Source organism: Marmota monax, unplaced genomic scaffold, assembly GCF_021218885.2.
Source record: "Marmota monax isolate L192 unplaced genomic scaffold, Marmota_monax_Labrador192_F-V1.1 WCK01_AAM20220418_F8-fsc00012, whole genome shotgun sequence".
Taxonomy (NCBI): Eukaryota; Metazoa; Chordata; class Mammalia; order Rodentia; family Sciuridae; genus Marmota; species Marmota monax.
The window spans coordinates 26,341,280-26,362,819 of record NW_026695227.1 but is presented as its reverse complement, the minus strand read 5'-3'; the positions used below and the strand labels follow the sequence as shown (position 1 = coordinate 26,362,819).

The following is a 21,540-nucleotide window of genomic DNA, read 5'->3' as shown; positions in this document are numbered from 1 at the left end:
TCATTTAGCGTGATATTTTCTATCTCCATTCATTTATCTGAAAATACCATAATTTTACTCTTTTAATGCTGAGTAATATTCCATTGTGTATATATACCACAGTTTCTTTATCCATTCATCTCTTGAAGGGCATCTAGGTTGCTTCCACAGTTTGACTATTGTGAATTGTGCTGCTATGAACATTGATGTGGCTGCATTGCTGTAGTATGCTGTTTTTAAGTCCTTTGGGTATAGACCAAGGAGTGGGATAGCTGGGTCAAATGGTGTTTCCATTCCAAGTTTTCTAAGGAATCTCTATATTGCTCTCCAGATTGGTTGCACCAATTTGTAATCCCATCAGCAATGTATGAGTGTGCCTTTCCCCCCACATCCTTACCAACTTTTTTTAAAAAAAAATTTAATTAGTTATACATGACAGTAGAATGCACTTATATATTTTGATATATCATACATAGATGTGATATAATTTCTCATTTTTCTGAGTATACATATTGTAGAATCACATTGGTCGTACAGTCACATACATACATAAAGTAATAATGTCTGTTTCATTCTACTATCTTTCTTATCCCCACTCCTTACCAATACTTATTGTTGTTTGTAATTTGATAACTGACATTCTGACTGGTGTGAGATGAAATCTTAGAGTAGTTTTCATTTGCATTTCTTTTCTGAGAAGTATCTGTTCAGCTCCTTACCCAATTTATTGATTGGGTTATTTGTTTTTTGGGTGTTAAGTTTTTGAGTTCTTTATATATCCTGGATATTATTGCTCTATCTGACTTGTGTGTGGCAAAAATTTGCTCCCAGAGTATAGGCTCTCTGTTCACCTCATTGATTGTTTCTATTGCTGAGAAGAAGCTTTTTAGTTTGAATCCATCCCATTTATGGATTCTTAATTTTACTTCTTGTTAAGGAAGTTGGGACTGTTGAACAGTCACTAATATGGCATTATGTAAAAATATGGATGTGTAATCGATGTGATTCTGCAATCTGTATTTGGGGTAAAAATGGGAGTTCATAACCCACTTGAATCAAATGTATGAAATATGATATGTCAAGAGCTTTGTAATGTTTTGAACAACCAATAAAAAAAAGGAAGTTGGGATCTAATCCAACATGATGAAGATTTGGGCCTACTTTTATTCTATTAGGCATAGGGTCTCTGATCTAATTCCTAGATCTTTGATTCACTTTGAGTTAGTTTTTGTGCATGGTGAGAGATAGTAGTTCAGTTTCATTTTGCTGCAAATGAATTTCCAGTTTTCCCAGCACCATTTTTCAAAGAGGCTATCTTTTCTCCAACGTGTGTTTTGGGGGCCTTTGTCTAGAATGAGAGAACTGCATTTATGTGGGTGTGTCTCTGTATCTTCTATTCTGTACTATTGGTATACATGTCTATTTTGGTGGCAATACCATGCCGTTTTTGTTACTATATCTTTGTAGTACAGTTTAAGGTCTGATATTGTGATGCCTCCAGCTTCATTCATTCTTCTTGCTAAGGATTGCTTTGGTTATTTTTGTTCTATAATTTTTCTAAATGAATTTCATAGAAAAAGCAATCATATATTTTGTAAATATAGAAAAAACAACATTTAGGAATGACATTGGGATTTTAATTGGAATTGCATTGAATCTGTATACCTTATTGGGTAGTATGACCATTTTGACAATATTAATTCTGTCTATCCAGGACCATGGGAGATTTTTCCATCTTTTAAAATCTTCTTCAATTTCTTTCTTTAGTGTTCTTTAGTTTTCATTGTAGAGGTCTTCCACCTCTCCTGTTAGATTGATTCCCAAGTATCTTCTTTTTTTGAGGCTATTGTGAATGGAGTAGTTTTTCTAATTACTCTTTCAGAGGATTCATCACTGGTGTATAGAAATGCATTTGATTTATGAGTATTGATTTTATATCCTGCTACTTTGCTGAGTTCATGTATTAATTCTAGCAGTTTTCTGGTGGAATTTTTTTTGATCTTATAAGTATAGAATCATGTTATCAGTAAATAGTGATTGTTTGAGTTCTTCTTTTCCTATTCATATCTCTTTAATTTCTTTCATCTGTCTAAGTTCTCTGGCTAGAGTTTCAAGAACTGTGTTGAATAGAAATAGTGAAAGAGGACATCCCCTGTCTCATTCCAGTTTTTAGTGGGAATGCTTCCAATTTTTCTACATTTAGCATGATGTTGGCCTTGGGTTTAGCATAGATGGCTTTTACAATGTTGAGGTATATTGCTACTATCCCTAGTTTTTCTAGTGTTTTGAACATAAAAGGTTGCTATATTTTGTCAAATGCTTTCTCTGCATCAATTGATATAATCATATGAGTCTTATCTTTAAGCATATTGATGTGATGCATTATGTTTATTGATTTCTGTATGTTGAACCAACCTTGCATCCTTGGGATGAAACCCACTTGATCATGGTGCACAATTTTTTAAAATATGTTTTTGTATGCCATTTGCCAGAATTTTATTGAGAATTTTTACATCTATGTTCATCAGGGATTTTGGTCTGAAATTTTCTTTCCTTGATGTGTTTCTTTCTGGTTTTGGTATCCGAATGATACTAGCCTCATAGAATGATTTTTGAAGGGTTCCCTCCTTTTCTATTTCATGAAATAATTTAAGGTGTATTGGTATTAAGTCTTCTTTGTAGGGTGGAGAATATGTCTGGTCCTGGGCTCTTCCTGGCTTTTAATGGCATCTTCTACTTCCTTGCTTGAAATTAATCTGTTTAAATTGTGTATGTCCTCTAGTTTCAGTTTGGGTAGATCATATGCCTCTAGAAAGTTGTTGGTGTCTTCTAGGTTTTCTATTTTACTGGAGTAGAAATTTTCAAAATAGTTTTTAATTGTCTTATGTATTTCAGTAGTGTCTGTTGTGATATTTCCTTTTTCATCACAAAGTTTAGTAATTTGAGTTTTCTATCTCCTTCTTTTCATTAAGGTGGCTAAGGATTTGTCAATTTTATTTTTTTTCAAACCAGCTTTATGTTTTTTCAATTTTTAAAATTGTTTCTTTTGTCTCAATTTCATTGATTATAGCCCTGATTTTAATTATTTCCTGTCTTCTCCTGCTTTTGGTGTTGGCTTGTTCTCCTTTTCCTAGAGCTTTGAGATGTAATGTCAAGTTGTTTTTTTGTTGACTATTTCTTCTTTTAATGAATTACTTAATGCAATGAACTTTCCTCTTAGTACTGCCTTCATAGTATCCCAGAAATTTTGATATATTATATCAGAGTTCTCAATTACCTCTAGGATTTTTTTTATCTCCTCCCTGGTGTCTTCTGTTATCCATGCATCATTCAGTAGCCTATTATTTAGTCTTCACGTTTTGGAATAACTTTTATTTTTTATTTTATCATTGATTTCTAATTTACTCCATTATGGTCCTATAGAATGCAGGGTAGTATCTCTATATTTTTTTAATTTGCTAAGACTTGCTTTGTGGCATAACACATGGACTATTTTGGAGAAGTATCCATGCACTGCTTAGAAAAAAGTGTATTCACTTGTTGATGGATGGAATATTCTATATATGTCTGTTAAGTCTAAATTATTTATTGTTATTATTGAGTTCTATAGTTTCTTTTTGGAAGATCTATCCAGTGGTGAGAGATGTGTGTTATTATCATCCAGTATTATTGTGTTGTGGTCTATTTGATTCTTGAAGTTGAGAAGGGTTTGTTTGACATATATAGATGCCCCATTGTTTCAGACATAGATATTTATGATTGTTATGTCCTATTGATATATGATTCCCTTGAGTAGTGTGAAATGTCCTTCTTTATCCCTTTCAGTATCTTTGGATTGAAGTCCACTTTTACTAATATGAGGATGGAAACTCCTGCTTGTTTATGCGATCCTTGTGAGTGATACTTTTTCCCATCCTTTCATCTTCAGTCTGTGGATGGCTTTTCCTGTGAGATGAGTCTCTTGAAAGCAGAATATTTTTGTGTCTTTCTAAAAAATATAATCTACATGCCTATATCTTTTAATTGATGAGTTTAGGCCATTGATATTCAGGGTTATTATTGAAATATGTTTTGTATTCCTAGTCCTTTTGGTTTATTTTTGGTTTTTAACTTGATGTGTCTTTTCTTTGATTGGCCTTTCCTTTAGTGTAGTTCCTCCCTTTGCAGATTTTCATTGTTGTTTTTCATTTCCTCCTCAGAGAATGTTTTGCCAAGAATGTTCTGTAGTGAAAGCTTTCTTGCTGTAAATTCTTATAACTTTTGTTTATCATGGAAGGTTTTTATTTCATCATAAAATCTGAAGCTAAATTTTTTCTGGATATAAAATTCTTGGTTGACATCCATTTTCTTTCAGAACTTGGTATATATTGTTCTAGTATCTCCTGGCCTTGCAGGTCTGGGTTGAAAAATCTGCTGAGAGCCAAATTGGTCTCCCACTATATGTGATCCAATTTTTCTCTCTTGCTGTCTTTAAGAGTCTATCCTTATTTTGTATGCTAGTCATTTTAATTAAAATGTGCCTTGGTGTAGATTTGTTGTAATTTTGTACATTTGGTGTCCTGTAAGCCTCTTATATTTGTGTTTCCAATTCATTTTTCATGTTTGGGAAGTTTTCTGATATTATTTCACTGAAGAGATTGTGCATTCCTTTGGTTTGAAACTCTTTCCCTTCCTGTATCCCAGTAAATCTTAGATTTGGTCTTTTGATGTCATCCCATAATTATTGGATGTTCTCTTCATGGTTTCTTACCATCTTCACTGTGTGGTCAACTTTATTTTCAAGATTGTATATTTTGTTTTCATTGTCGGAGGTTCTGTCTTCCATGTGATCTAGTCTGTTAGTGACGCTTTCTATTGAGTTTTTAAATTTGGTTTATTGTTTCCTTCATTTCAAGGATTTTTGTTTTGTTTTGTTTTGTTTATTTATTTATTTATTTTTCAGTATCTCTCTCTCTTGAAGTAATCTTTTGCTACCTGTATTTGTTCTTTTATCTCTTTGGTGGTGTGATTAATGGTTGTCTGCATTTGCTCTCTTTTCTCTTTATTGGAGCGATCAGTTTTGCCTGTATTTGCTCACTTAGGTCATTCTTTAATTCATAGTTTATTTTAATTGTGTACATTCTGGACTCCTTCTCTGACATTTCATCTACTGTGCTGTCAAAGGATTCTATTATTGTAGTAACTTAGTTTGTTTGGGGCACTTTCCTCCCTTATTTTTTCATGTTGTCTATGTGTCTTCCTCTCTTGCAGTGCAGATCTGAAGTATTGCAATTTCTACCTTATAATCTTGTAGTGTGTCCCTGCAGGTTAGGAATACCTCATAAATCAAAAGCTTCTATTTACACGCTTACAGTTTTGCAGCTATAAACAGAAATGATGAGTATGGTTATATTCTACCATATAGCCACTAGGTTTGCATAAGAGTTTACAGTTTGTAGTGGTGGACTGAGAGAGAAGGTGGGTAGGATATGATGTTTATGAGGTAAAATGTGAGAATATTGAAATATTAGATTATAGGCTGAGCGAGGGGGGAATCAACAGAAATTGTCTGTTAGCAGCAGGGAAAAAAGGAGATAGAGGTGACCCCATGCAAGGCTCCCTGTTGCCTCTGCAACAGGATGGTGACTGTTTGCACATCTAGTAGGGATACCTCTCATACAACTGGGCCTACAGGGACCTTGGTGATGGTCTTCTAGGTCTTGGTTGTTGTCCCTAGATGGAAATGGCCTCATCCCTAGTTGGTGGAGCACTAGTGTCAAGCCTCTAGGTACCTTACTGTTGGGCTTCCAAGCCTTAGTTGGTGTCCCAAGATGGAATCTGCCTCAACTAAGGTGGTGGAGGTGGCAGCAGAGGTAACCCAAGATGGTGGTGGAAGTGTCCCAAGATGGAGACAAATGCTTTCAGAGATGGGGCTGGAAGTATGAGCTTTGGGATGGTGTTGAGTGGCCTGTTTGTTGATGGCACACTGTGGTGTGTGGTGATGCAATGGGTAGCTCCTGGTCTTGTCTGTTGTCCCACAGTAGAGATTACCATGTGGGAAAGGCTATTGCAGTGGCTATAGAGTCCCAATATGAAGGTGGTTTGGGTGCAGTCACACGTTGTGGATAAGGAACTGCACCACACGATTTTACCCAGTGCTGGGCTTGGTGGATCCTGGTTTTGCACCAGGTGGCCTGTGGTGGGTTCTGGTCTGGGCTCTGGGTGAGGCAGCACACCAGGGATAGAGATTTAAGTAGTAAATTTCATTTAGGAAAACTCACAATGGTGGGAACAACATCAAGAAATTAGTATGATGGGGCTAGTAGTTAGCATGTGGGATGAGTGGGAGTTGGAGGTGGTATCCAGTCTTGTGAATGGGTCAAACCCAGCAGTCTCCACAGCTCAGTCTGGCAAGTATGGTTTGAAAGATTTAGTATTCTGACATTTTTAAACAAGATTCATCCATTCCTAAAGGACAGCAGAGAAAGAGATTTGGCAAGATCCTGACAGAACATCAAATCTTTAACCAAGCAGATGGATTTGCAGGGCATAGTGTAGAGTTTCACGCTGGAAAACTGAAGCAGAAGCTCAACTTTGTAGACTGGGCCAACATGGTGAGGCTGGGACATTATTTATTTTAGTTTCACAGATCCTTTTTTATTGAATCTCTGAGCAGCAAACATTAATTCTAAACCCCACCCCTGATTTTCTGGCACCATGATCATAACTGGCTAGGAAACCAAAGGGAGGCAGATATAGGCTCTGGGGAAACAAAGAAACAGATGAGTCTGAAACTCTGCATTGAGAAGTTGATTACAATGTGCTCCTTGTCCTTTGGTACTTTATATTGTTCACAGGAAAATAATCATAGTAGAAAAATGAAACTCAATTTTGATAGGGTGATTCATCATGATAACTGATATTTTGGCATTTTATTATTCTGAAATAATTTGATTATTATAATTAAAGAAGAATAAAAGCAGAACACACTCTTAAAATTGATGTCTCAGGCCAAATTGGCCTATTAGGAAGAATATGAAATTGTGCATTTCAGCATTTCACCTCTGCATAATTGATGAAGCACTAGATACTACCTCTTGACTATTCAGCAAAGATTCTGTTAGAACCTGCTTGTGCGATCTGTGGTTGCACAAGTCATAACCTTCACATTTTATGGTTGTAAAACTGTACAGATCTCTATTCATTATTCCTATATATTATTTGGTACCGATGAAATGTTAAAGGCATATAGTAGGAATTCTGCTTTGATACTGTTATATTTTTCTTTTTATATTAGTCATTCTATGAGAACCACATCAAAATGTGGATAAAAGATAACTAGCTTTTTGAAAGGACTTTTTTTCCTTCTTAGAGACTGTATGAATATTTGATCAGATCTCCAAAGAAAATAAATTGTAATTCAATTTTTACTTAGATAAATTAGTTTAAGTGTATTTCTTTTGTATTTGTAATTAGCTCTTAATAGATGAACACTTTACAAACAGTAATTATATGAATATTTCAGATATATCTAGATACATTATATATGGCCCTTTAAAAAGTGATCTAATTAATGAATATTTAAACTTCAATATTAAGGTGAGTAATTTGTTAATTAAAACCTTACCATCACAACAATAACTGTTGTCAGTATGTGAAGGTGCAGTTGAGCCTTTCATTGCACTCTTAAGGGTAATACCAATGAAAACACAAGTGGTTTTTGTTGTTGTTGTTCTTTTAAGGAATTTAAATATTTCAATTATTTGAAGTTTCAATGGCTTTAGTAAAGGCACAACAATATTCTGGAGATTATGATAGCCATGAATTTAATTTTCCTTATGTTTTTAAACAAAATATGATTCGTGATATAAACTGACAAATTGTGGGCCTTAAGTTTGGGTTTAATTTAATAAAACCTTTTAGATTGGTTTCATTAAAAATCTAGCAAATTACTGAATCTTAAATCTGCTACATATGTTCAAATGATGTTGTTGAGATTGTCGTTTCCAGGTAGAGGAAGGATGGACAGGGAAATACAAACAATGAATTAAAGCTGTGGATAGCATCATCATCATCATTATCAATCATCATAATCTATTATTTGCTTAATGTATATGCATATTTGATCTTATTTTTGAGGAGTATTGTAGTTGGAAGAAGAGATGATAGAAGTAGCCTGTTTTGGCTGATTTACTCTCAATTTTGCTTATCAAAACAACTGGTAATATCACTGATAAGATTTTGAGGAACTGCTTCACACTAGCCAAAAGGAATAATCTGATTATAAACTCAAAAGTGCCAATTTAATTTTAATCCACAATGAGAATTCTAACAGTGAACTAAGCCAAAATACTCATGGTGGTTGATCAGTATTCCTCTTTCTGAAGGAATAACATGTTAAGCACATTTTTTATGAAAAGCTTGTTTGTTGGCAAGGAATCTAAAGTAATAAAATGGAATAACCTTAATAACATCTGTTACATATAAAATTTTAATACTTTAATTCCAAGCTTCAAATTATAAAGCTGTTTTATTCTTTGTAGCTCCTTTATATCTTGATTACATTTTGTTCTATTTGATTAATGAAAATTTCAACATGGGAGTCAAATGGTTTGATTACAGTCAACCAGATAGTTGCTGGATATAGGAGTAGAAAATGAAAATTGTTTTTGTTTGATTAGTTGGTTAATGCCCGTGCTTCTTATTTCTGATTGTATTACTCTATGTTTGTTCTTATGTGGCTGGATATTCACAACATTAAAATACTGCACATTTTTGTAAATTACTCATGAAGATACATGTTTATTTTACATCAAAACAAATCATAGTTTTATATTTTAAAGAAACTTTTGAGGTTGCTTTGGGATTTAGTAGGATTAAGAAAGTAGAATAGGAATTTCCAGGTAAGCCTTCTTAAGGGTATGATGCCTTATACTTTCTTAGGCTAGTCATGGAAAGAGCATATCAATTTCTAATGGGTGAGGTTGTGCTATCATTAGATGTGAGTTGGTGTCATAAAAAAGTTATAAATTGCTCATACATTGTTCCCAATAACTTTTTAAGCAGAATTATTTGAAAATGGCTTTTAAAAAAGCTTTTTGTTTTAAATTTTTGGTTTGTATCTCAATAGATTAGAGTGTGCAGCTGAAAGATTGTACGATAGAAATGATCTTGTAGATTTGAAAGCCTAATTAATCTAAAAAATCAAGAGAAATTTACTTTCATTATATGCTTATATGAAAGTTAGTTTAAAAATTAATTTAGAATGATAATTTATCTACTCTGTGGAATATGGATCATTGTAGTGCTGTAGAACTTTTATAAAAATAGGAAGCCATTTGTTTGGGTTAGGGTCTTGTCTCTGCCCCTTGGATTTGGTGCATTTATTAATATATACAGCCAGAATTGCTTTCGGTATTTCCCAATATAGGAGATTCATAGAAATGAGCTGTGATTTGAACCACTTATGGTGATGACAGCCAATTGCCTTGGCTTCTCTGTGCATCTCCTTCTAGTCTACAATTTCTTTTATAATGGAGCCAATAATCCATTTAATAAAAGTTGCTGTAAGATTTAAATGAGATTGTTCATGTTTAAAGACTTTGGAAACTGTGTATATAATGTTGATAAAATTTTAATGGCTTTGAAAATTGTTACTATTAATTTGCCTTGAAAGTTTGCACTATAAATGCATGGGCATATTGAAGGGAAAGTAAGAGCAATGGACAGAAACTGTAGTAATAGTTCTAATTTCCTGTATTTCTAATCAGAATTTTGAAGGTAATAACATTTCATTAAAGATTGAAAAAATATAGAACCGTAATTTGGTGAGTTTTGGAACAATCTAAGTAAAACATTCTATATCTGAGATTAGATAGTTTTTATAATTGAATTTACATATGGTATTTTCATTAGTTCACTTATGTGGGGAAAAATCAATTCAAGTTACACAGTTCAGTGCATGAAGATTCATTTGATTCCTAATGGCAATTGTAGTGATACTTCTTAATTGTAAAAGAAGAAAATAATACTATTTTTTTTGTTATTGGAATTTGGACAAACCCCTTCTCTTTACTTTTACTGTTGACACACAAGAAATACTTAAATACTTCTGTATGCTAACAATGAACTATTTGAAAGATAAATTAAAATAATAATCTGATTTACAATAGCTACAAAAATATTTAGGTACTAACTTAACAAAGGAAATGAAAGACCTGTACCCTGAAATCTAAAACAGCATTGCTGAAAGAAATTGAAAAAGATAGAAATAAATGTGAAGCTATCCTTTGTTCATATATTAGAAGAATTAATGTTGTTAAAATGTTCATACTGTCCAAAGTGATATACAGATTCAGTGAAATCCCTATCAAAATTTCAATGAAGTTTTCCACAGAAATTTTATAAATCCTAAAAATTCGTAAGAAACACAAAGGACTTCATATGAACAAACCATCTTGAGCAAAAGAAACAAGGCAGAGGTATCACACTACTTGACCTCAAAACAAAGCTATAATAATCAAACAACATAATATTTGCATAAAACAGACACATAGATCAATGGAACAGAATAGAAAGCCAAGAAATAAATCCACCCACTTTTAGGCAACTGCTCTTTGACAAAGGTGTCAGAATACATATCAGGCAAAGGATAGTCTTTTCAATAAATGGTGTTGTGAGAACACATACAGAGTAATAAAATTGCATCCTTACCATATATAAAAAAATCAATTCAAAATGATCAAAAACTTAAATGTAAGACTTGAAAGTGTACAACTACTAAAAGAAAACATGAAAATATTTTTGACATTGGTGTGGACAACAATTTTTTGGATTTGACTCTGAAGGGACAGACAACAAATATGAAAATAGAAGACAAATGGGATTACATGAAATGCAAAGTTTCTGCACAGAAAAGGAAACAATCAACAAAGTGAAAATACAGTTTACAGAACGGAAGAAAATATTTGTAAGCCATACATTTGATAAGAGGTTAACATATAAAATATGTAAGAATTCATGTAAGTCAATAGTTAGAAAGCAAATAACCCAATTAATAAATGGGCAAAGGCCTGGACAAGATTTCTTAAAAGAAGTGGTATGAATATTTAAAAGAAGTGGTATGAATAGTCAACAAGTAAATGAAAAATATACTAACATCACTAAACATCAAGGAAATGTAACTTAAAACCACACACAGTGAGACTTCATATCTGTTAGAATGACTGTTACCAAAAAGACAAATGATAACAAGTATTGGTGAGGATACAGAGAAAAAGGAGCCCTTTACACTGTTGCTGAGAATGTAAATTGGTACCATCCTTATGGAACACTATGAAACTTTCTCGTAAAATTAAAAGTAGATTTACTACAATAGTCCAGCAATCTCACTTCTGGGTATAAATCCAAAGGAGATGAAATCAGTATCTTGTAGTAAAATCTGTATCCCCATGTTCATTGCAGCATTATCCACAGTAACCAAACTATGACAAGAACCTAAATGTCTGCCAATGGATGAAAAAAAGAAAAAGAAATTAAAAATTTGTGGTACATACCAACAATGGAATGCTATTTAACCTTAAACAAAAAAAGAGAATAACTTATCATTTGCAACAACATGGACAAATGTAACATCATGCTAAGTGTAATAAGCTAGGCATAGAGAAACAAATACTGTATTACCTCACTTATATGTGGAATCTATATATAGTATATATGTCCAGATAGTTGAACCCATAGAAGCAGACAGTAGTTGTCTGGTAGTTGTCATCTGCTAGAGAATGTAGGAAATGGGTAAATACCGGTCTAAGGAATCAAGTTTTATTTATACAGGATTAATGAGTTATGTACATCTAATATACAGAATGATGAATATAGTTATTAGGACTGTAGTGCATATTTGAAAATTTGGTTAAGAACAAATCTTAAGTGTTCCTGCCATGAATAAAAAAATGGCAACCATATTAGGTGATGGATATGTTACCTTGATTGTGATAATTCTTTCATAATATATGTGTATGTCACAGCATCATATTTCATACCATATATGTGTGTGTATACATACACACATATAGAATTTATATTTGTCAGTTATACCTAACTAAGAAGAGGTATCTTCAATAAAAAAGCAAAATAAAACATTGAAACAGCACAACAGTGAAAGAAATAATAAACAACAAAAAAACTCTAATCTCACTCTATATTTCAGTAAACACCTGTATTTGTTGTTGTATAGATAACTGCATTAAATTATAGTTTATTTTAGAAATAAGTCAGTGTCTGTCTGTCTGTCTCTCTCTCTCTTTCCCAACCCCCATGTTTGAAGGGAATAAAATCCCTAGAAATTCAAATCCCTAGAAATTGTTACTACATCAATATATAAACTCATAATTCTATCCTCATAATTCTGACTAAAAATGAATATTTTGTTGCTATTGCTTCTGAGCTCCTTCATTATTTTCTAATAATTACTTTGAAATGCTACTAGTCATTTTCTTAGTGAGATTTTTAGGCTCTGCACACAATAAAAATAAAAAAAAATTGAATAAATTTTGTATTTAAACTCAATCAGTTCTCTAGTTTAAAAGATCCAAAGTAGCATGGGCATGTTGACAGGTTGTTTTCAGAGCCTAGTAGTAGCTTTTCAACACTCCTTTTCTTAATCTATTTTTTCCTCAGTAGTCAATTCCTGTGAAATTTGTCTGCCATGCTTTGAAAAGAATTTCACTTTACATTGATCTTTATCCAAAAAAGAATGAACATTCAAAGTCTTGTAGAACTAGGGTGATGGGCACATTGTGCATAAAGCCAAGGGCCCATCAACAGATGGATGGATAAAGAAAATGTGCTATATCTACACAGTGAGATTTACTCAGCTATAAAGAAGAGTGAAATTATGGCCTCTGCTGGTAGATGGATTGAACTGGATAACATTATGCTGAATGAAATAAACCAGCTTCAGAAATTCAAGGGTTGAATGTTTTCTCTCATATGTGACTGCTAGGGTAAAACCAGGATAAAAAGTGGAGGAGATCCCATGAAAATAGAAGAGAGATCAGTGGAGCAGAATAAGGGGGTTATGGGGAAGGAAGTGGGGACAGGAAAAGGGAAGAACTGTGTAATGAAATTAACCACATTATGCTATGTATATATATGAATATACCACAGTGAATTTTACCTTTATATATGCCCATAATGCACCAATAAAAAAAAAAAAAAAACAAGTAGAAGGAGGATCCGTAGAGGAAGGGGAATAGTGGAAGGGAGGAATGAAGGGAAAGAGGAAGTACTAGGGACCAAAAATAAAACAAGACAAAACAAAAAGACATCTTCCGGATGTCTCTACTCTCTCTGTTACATTAGAGCACCTGCCTAGCATGCAGTAGGCTGTGGGTTCAAATTCAGCATTACAAAAAAGAAATAAACCTAGAAACATCCCAAATGTTCTTCAATAAGTAAATGAATAAATAAACTTTGCTCTCAAGGAAAATGAAATATTATTAAACAATAAAAGGAATGAATTCTTGATACATACAGACAAAAGGATAATTTGAGTTCTAAATATGTTTTTGTCAGTTCTGAAAACTGATTTTTTTTTTTTTTTTTTGGTCTGAGTTTGGGATACTTACAATGAAAGTAAATTCAGAAAATCACCAGAAAGATGTTATATGACTCTTGGTAGTTTGACAGTTTCCTTGCTTGTAAGTTTGAGATGATAAGTATAAAATGCTAATACCAAACTCATGGTGTTTACTACATGCTTAAAACAGCTAATAAGATTGGTAATTTTTGGAAACTTGTTCTTCTGGCTTCTAAATTTGTTTTTGGAACTGCTATATTTTCCTGAAATATAAGTTATATTTTAACTTATAGAACTACCATTCTCTGTGTTGGTACTCTTATTTGAATCTGTTTGTGACAGTTAAACATCAATAAAGATGGCATGTTCAGGAGGCACTACAGTTCAGTGGAAAGAATATTGGTCCAACCGGGCATGGTGACGCACATCTATAATCCCAGTGGCGGGGGAGGCTAAGAAACAGGAGGCCTTGTTGGAAAAAAAAATGAAGACATTTCTGAATTAAATTTTTAATCTGAAACTTTAAGGACAACAAAATAAAGTAAAAATAATTCTAATATGTTGTTTTCTATGACTTTGATTTTCTGATCAGCACCAGAACTGCATTTTGTAGTAATGATCACAGGAACTCAGATGTCTCTCTTAACATTATATAATCCATGAGATAAGAATAGAAGATGGGAATTCTAATTTTACAAATTGGGCAACAGAAAAGCAAATGCCTAAAGTGACCTTTCTTAAAAATCACTACTAAGTTACTTAAGGAACCCAAAATATTAACTTATATAACTACCTTTTTTGTGTTGGTACTCTTATTTGAATCTGTGACAGTTAAGCATCAATAAAGATGCCATATTTAGGAGGCACTACAGTTTAGTGGAAAGAATATTGGTCCAGCCAGGCACAGTGGCACACTCTATAATCCCAGCGGCTTGGGAGGCTGAGACAGGAGGATTTTGAGTTCAAAGCCAGCCTCAGCAAAAGTGAGATTCTAAGCAATTCAGTGAGACCGTGTCTCTAAATAAAATACAAAACAGGGCTGGGGATGTGGCTCAGTGGTCAAGAGCTCCTGTGTTCAATCTCTGGTACCAAAAAAAAAAAAAAAAAAGAATATTGGTCCAGAAATTGTCATTCTATTATAACTTGCTGAGTGTCTTTGTATGGACATGGATTGTTTCATGACTTTCAATTTACTGAAAAAGGAAGCAGTGATTGTTGCTGTCATGTTTCAGGAGCTTTGTGAGAACAAAATGGAATGTAGATTCAAAGGTGAAAAAATATATTATTATGCAGTTTGCAGGATAAAAGTTGTATATTAGCACATGTGCAGCACTATATATGTGTGTGTATCATATATGTATTTGTATATATACATGTGTATACATAAATGTCTCTGTATGTGTGCGTGTGTAGCATAGATGTGCTATCCCTGCTGTACCTCTGATCTAGTGTTTTTATGTCCATCTTTTCATTCTCCTCTTGCTTCCATGATTCCTATGAATTACTCAGGCACTCTCCTGACTTTAGATACTACATTTTAATAACATCTAAATTTATATTTTCAATTTCAACTTTTGGTAAGATAAAATTCTGAAGTGCCAGCTTTCTACTGGCACTTTCAGGTGCATGTCCCACAGCACTTGTCAATTATCATTTCTGAAATGGAGTGGGTACCATTATGCTCTTATTGCATTTACTTTCATTCAGTTCCTCACCCTAGAAACTTTGTATTTAATTTGGATTCACTTGTCTCCCTTTGTCTTACCTTTTGCATGTGGTTTATTAGTGACCAAATTCTTTAGGTCCTTCTTTCCAAATAGCTCCTGAATCATACATCTCTGGTCTATTCTAATGCCTCTCACAGAGTGCTGAGACCCCTATCAAATCCTTCTTGGATTAAGACATAATGAATTCTTGAAAACATGTTTGAAAGGGGAAAATAGACTTCAATATTTTTAAGGTAATGCAAGGGTTGGTGGCAGATGGTGTTCTATGGATGGAGAACTGATTCTTATTGCAAAATCATGACTTCACTTCCTGTTAAGTACTTTCTTTGTCACATCCAGGAAACTTAAAAATCTTTGCTTGTGTATCCTGGGCCCCCCAGGTGGGGGAGCCGGATGAGGAGAGCATACCGAGGCATGGTGTGTCAGGTCAGTTTTTTCTCTCTCGATTGGCATTCCATCCTGTCTATTACTCCAACACAGTTGGAAGCTCATATAAACCTTAGTTTTTAAACACCTGAGCAACAAACTTGGCCAATTGGGATGGAAAAAAAAATATTATCTTTCTTATCACTATAGTATGAAAACTATACTAAACATGGCTTCTGGTTCACACAGAAGTGTTTCTCCTTCCTGCAAGTTGCCCTACTTCATAAGCAGCAGCAAAAGAGGAAGAAAATAGTTTGAGTAAAGAAGTTGGAGTGGTTAAGTGATTCTATCTTGAGTTGTGACCTTGTATGAATTAATTAGCTTCAAATATAAGCTGGTTGCAGGCCTAATAGGTCCTCACTGCCACCCTGATGGGGGATGATGGGTCTTCTCTGCACATTCCTTCAGCATTTTCCAAAGCATCTCAGTGCAAAGCATCTATGCTGTCGGTGCTCACTTGGCTCTTTCATCCATAAGCTTGACAAGAAATTCGAGTACCAGTGGCTCCATGTCACTGTTAACCATCAAAGTAGAAAATATCAGTTTGATTGGGGAAAGGTAGTTTATGAATGCCAAAGTAATATCTAAGATATGTGAAATAAAACATAAATGTCAGTGATCACCCAAACTAGATAATTTCTGAAACTCAGTGGGTTACACTATGCCATTACTGCATTTACTTTTATTCAGTCCCTCAAGTTATAAAATTTAGATTCAGTTGGATTTATTTGTCTCCCCACTCCCACCCCCTGATTTTTTAAGAAACCTTCCTCAAGTGTCTTATCTGTTTCCATTCCTTTTCTTTCTTCAAACGACCTTTAATGTGGCCACCAGGGAAGTTTTTCCAAAATGTAGATTGATTAGTATTTTAGTTTCCTTCATCAAGTTTTCAATCTTAGTGACTTAGTGACTTCAGCCTTCACTTGTATGTACTGGGCCCACAATTCTGGGCCCACATATTCTTCTCTAAGAATCTTTTTTTTTTCCTTTAAAAATAAAAGGTAGCTGCCACATTTCTAATTTTTTTTCTATTTCTCACAGCTCAAGTGCTCAAGATCTTTGCTCCAAGTCCTTGGTTCACTCCATGGGTCTGATTATCACTTATGTATGCAGTGTGGTCCTTTCTCTACTTGTCTTATTTGCATCCCCATCTGTCATCCTGCTTGGCAAGAAAAAGAATGCCTCTCAAACTCCACCTTCCTGAAAAGAGGAGAAGCATAATAAATATTTATAATTTAATTTTAAATTGCTTTTATCTTTCAAATTAAACTGAAATAATGAAGGTTGTGAATGATTCACTTCTATACAAATTTGAGTGGAATAAAAATTAACATTAGGTGAGATCATTCTCTCAGAATTATATTTTGAATGCTTCCTTGAGGAAGTAAAAAGTTTAGGAGCTAGGAGGAACTGTATGGAATCCTTTCTACAACTTTTCTTAATCCTGATGGAAACTGTGGAGAAACTATTGTGTTGACCATGACAGAAATTGTAAATTATTGTTATGCTTTTGAGTTGTGAATATTGAGTGTTATTTTGGAAGTTTAAAAGAAAAATTTCTTTTTCCTAAAAGTGTGTGGGTACTTTTTTTTCCCCAGTAGTAATTGAACCTAGGGGTGCTCTACCACCGAGCTACATAGTCAGTCCTTTTTATTTTATTTTGAGCCAGGGTCTTGGTAAGTTGTCCAAGTTGGCCTTGAATTTATGATCCTCTTCTCAGCCACTTGAGTACCTCAGAATATAGGTGTATACCACTGTACCTGGCATTTCCTAAAACTGTGAACAAAATCCCTGAGTCTAGCTTTATTGCCTGGATTAGGTACCTATTACTGGGCCAGTTTACTGTGGAAAAGGATAGATATTGCTGTGATAGGATAGAGTGTGTCATATGACTGAATCTAGCATAGAGAAGTCATGAATTCAGGGAGGGAGGGATTTTGTCTCAATGGCAAATCAAAGTTTTTTGTTTTCTAAGAAGGAAATTTGTTAATGGTGATGGGATTGACACAGGTATCTATTATATTATTCTATAAACTCCTGCCTCATTCAGTCCAGCTTTCCTTTCTAACTCCATCAGCAACGGCTGTTCTTCACCAATTTCAGCTATGCCATGAGTTCTCATACCTCTGTGCTTTTTCATAAGGTATTCTAATGACTGGAATGCCTTTCCTTCCTTTTTCTACCTGGTAGTCTTCTGATCAAATGCCATCTATTTATTAGCCTTCATTTCAGATGCTGTTGGCTAATTTTCCATCTAATTCAGTGGCCCTTTGGATTTACCTATATGAGAACATTTTTTATTATATTGGATTATTTACATAATCCATATATATAAGAGATATATCCTCTATTTTATGGGTATCTCATGGGCTTCTTCAGGCTTATGTATTCCTGATGATGGACACAGACCAGGTGATTGAATTTTTATTTATAAATCTGTGGACTTAAAAAACTAAGGAACTGTGAATTTATCCTATTGTTTCTTTTTCAGCAAGATTTTGATTCTCAACCAGGTTTCTTATGCACTATATTAAGGGAATGTTGGAAATGTGTGGAATACCTTGAGGGGTCGCAGTGACCTAGGGTGGGGTGCCACAGGCATTCTTTGGGCAGGAATGTTGAATGTTCTGTAATACATAAGAGAGTCCTACATAAGTAAATGTGTAGGACTCCAAATGCTGTTTCTCCTACTGAGAAGTACTTACCTAGGCTGAAGCATAGCAGAGAAGAGAATGATTTTTTTAACAACATATACTGCATTTCTGATTCTCATTGATCTTCACACACACTGTAAATAGTAGAACATTGTACTTAAAGTTAGTGGGTTTTTTTTGAATAGTAGAGTTTTTCCATCCACCAAATTAATTTCTATCCCTAACTATTTCATCCATATTCTCTGGGTCCTGAGGTTGGAGTGCACGACTAAGTGATGTGAAAGTGCAGAGTAAAAGTTTGTCCTTTTCCAGGCAACCTTCCTTGGCTAGAATTTCTCTAAGCCTGAGGGAAAAAAGGGGATAAAAATTAAGTTCTATGTATTTCTTTCAACAAATATGGTGAGATAATTCGATCTTAATGTTTCATTCACTGCACAGAAGGCTAAGAGTGACTAATTTCACTGATCTTTTAACAAATATATTTATAGCAAGCCTTCTGACTAAAGACACCAACATGGAGAATGGCACATAGACTTAAATCCAGTTTTCTGTCAAGAGGTGTCAGAAAAGCTAAATGGCTCTAGCTTGGTCTTTTAGGTCCTATTCTAGGAAGTTTATGTTTTTGCTCTTTGTTGGTACTGATGTGGCTCTGGGATCTAAGGTAAAGGAAGTATAGAAGGAGAGAATTTGGAAGAACACTTCTTCAAATAAGACTCTTTGGTTCTTTGCTTCAAAGGTGACATTTTTGAAGAAAGATTCCTAAAAAATAAGCTCAAAATACAAACGGTTCTTGTCATTGTACTCTGCTGTGTTATATATAGCATAAAGTCTTGTTGAAAGAATTTGTAGAGACTTTAAAATTTGGAATTTATCAGTTATTACTTGACAAATTTTTTTGGAAGATATTGCATGTATAAGGTATTTTATAAAATCAAATTCTAGTCTATTCCTACTATATATTTATCTATTTATTTTTAGATACCCCGAGAAGCATAAAAGCGTCCACAGCTACCGCTGAGCAATTTTTTCAGAAGCTGAGAAATAAGCATGAATTTACTGTTTTGGTGACCCTGAAACAGACCCACTTAAATTCAGGAGTTATTCTCTCAATTCACCACTTGGATCACAGGTAAGTGTGGGTGCTGGAGTTACCCATGTTTTTGTTTATGGTTAAATGTACATGTTAAAGAGAACTAAATGAAAGCCAGCTGTAATATATACTTGATGGATTTAAAACAGTGATTTTACTACATTATGCAATATCACACAGGATTGAAATCTGCCTAAAAGCTGAGGGAACCATTGCTTTTCAAGGTGCTGAGAACACACAAAAGTTACCTTTCCTAAAACAAATTTGTTAATTCCTAAATTCCTCAAGATACTCCTCAGTGTTGAAGTCAAACATTGTTCTTAAATTAATCACTACCTATAAAAACACTGTATTCTCTTTGGGATATTTAGTTGGGTTTAGATTTTAGTAATCTTATATAACTTATTTTTTTTTACCTCAAAGATTACAGCAGTTACAGTGGTTTTCCTGGATATGTGGTGAATAAAAATATTGTCTAGTATCTTCCACTGGCTCTCATATTTAGAAGCATCATTAGGTGGATATAGGGGAGGAGGAGGAAGGAGGAAGAAGTACTTTATTCATGACACTTGGCATATATATATAAACACACACACACACATACACACACACTCACACACATAGTAATACAAAATAGCTTAAGAAAGCACTTCTTTTTGAATGAATGACCACAGTTATGACAATGAAAATTTCTCTGTGTTTTTATTTTGAATACCTTCTTTACCACTTACTATCAGTGGACCTTGAGAAAGTCACCATGTCTCAAATTTTCTCTTCTCTTTCTAAACTGGGATAATAATAATACCTATTTCATAGGTTGTTGTAAAGAATAAAGATTCTATATATGTAAAACACTACATATACAACAGCTTTAATAATCTTATGCAGATATCAGCAGAAATATTTATATTTGATTCCCTATCAGAAATGAGGCAACCTGGGACTTTGAAAATCTTTGTTAAATACTAGAAGGAGAACATAACTATATGAGAAGAATAAAATATAGCAAGTCTAACTGTGATAGGAGAGTTCTTAAGTACTGTCTTTGTGGCTTACTCTCAGGATTTGAGGGCCCCCATCTTTATCTGCAAAGGATAATTTCCCAGGCCTTTCACTTGGCTTTCTTTTCTTTCAGCTTCTATTCTGTGTTTAAGGGAAGTTTGTCATCCTAACTCTAATCTGGTTACTGGCTTGGAACCTTTATGGGTGAGGGAGAAATGGAGAAGTTTCATCTCCAAGGGATGAATAGGTCTTTCCCCTTAGTATGTTCCTGGTCCTACACCTCATCTTCCAGTGCTTGAACCAGGGAGATCTGTGCTTATAGTACTGTGTCTCTGCCCATGTCAATAGGGCTTTTAGGTAACATGAGTTATATATAATAAATGAAGACTGTTTGCAGAGCAGGCTGACTTATGGCTGAGTATCTCTACTGATTATGAATATTTTCTTTTTATTTGGATACTAGATTTTTATTCCTTGTAGTTTTCTGTCACTGCCTTGTTTGTAGAGACATGGAACTCAACCAGTAGTTTTCCAGATGACATTATTTACACATAAGATGCCTACTACCACTTCCCATCTGACCCTTCTGTCTCTATACAAATTAATTCCACAAACTCCATCTGCTCCAGTGGGTCTGTTGCCCCTATCTGAATGAGTCCCATATGGTTAATGTTTTTATTGGTCCCCAGAGTTGAACACATTAACCATATACATGTCTGACTGGCACAGACCTCTTCTAATATGCAAAGTTTCCATCTAAAGATATGGGCAAGGGAAATTCCTAACACTCATCAGAAGATTTGCTGTCAAGGAGATCCTTTCTTACTCTTCCTATGAAGTAGATTTGTTAGAGTTATATGTCTTTATACTGACTTATTTTAATTGAAAATAATAGTTTTCCAAATTATTATAGCAACATAGTGCTATTATGGGAAATTTATAGGATAATAATGGAAAGAACTAGAGAAACAAATTCATATTGTATTACAAAAAAGAGACTAATAATGAAATTATGTGTAATCCAGTCCTTTTGCCTTTGAGTGTAGACATGCCATATTTTGTTTAATATCTTACTCATGAATATTTAATTCATTTTCTTTTTAA

The 21,540-nt window shown here is 34.0% G+C and overlaps 1 protein-coding gene across 1 annotated transcript in view; it reads left to right on the top strand.

Annotated features, from left to right (window-relative positions):
- The window catches only part of Nell2 (neural EGFL like 2), a 377,837-nt gene that overhangs the window by 43,522 nt on the left and 312,775 nt on the right, over positions 1–21,540 (top strand). Inside the window, exon 4 of the mRNA XM_046435982.2 lies at positions 19,323–19,473. Coding sequence (XP_046291938.1) covers positions 19,323–19,473 — 151 coding nt within the window. The remainder of the gene's footprint in view (positions 1–19,322; positions 19,474–21,540) is intronic.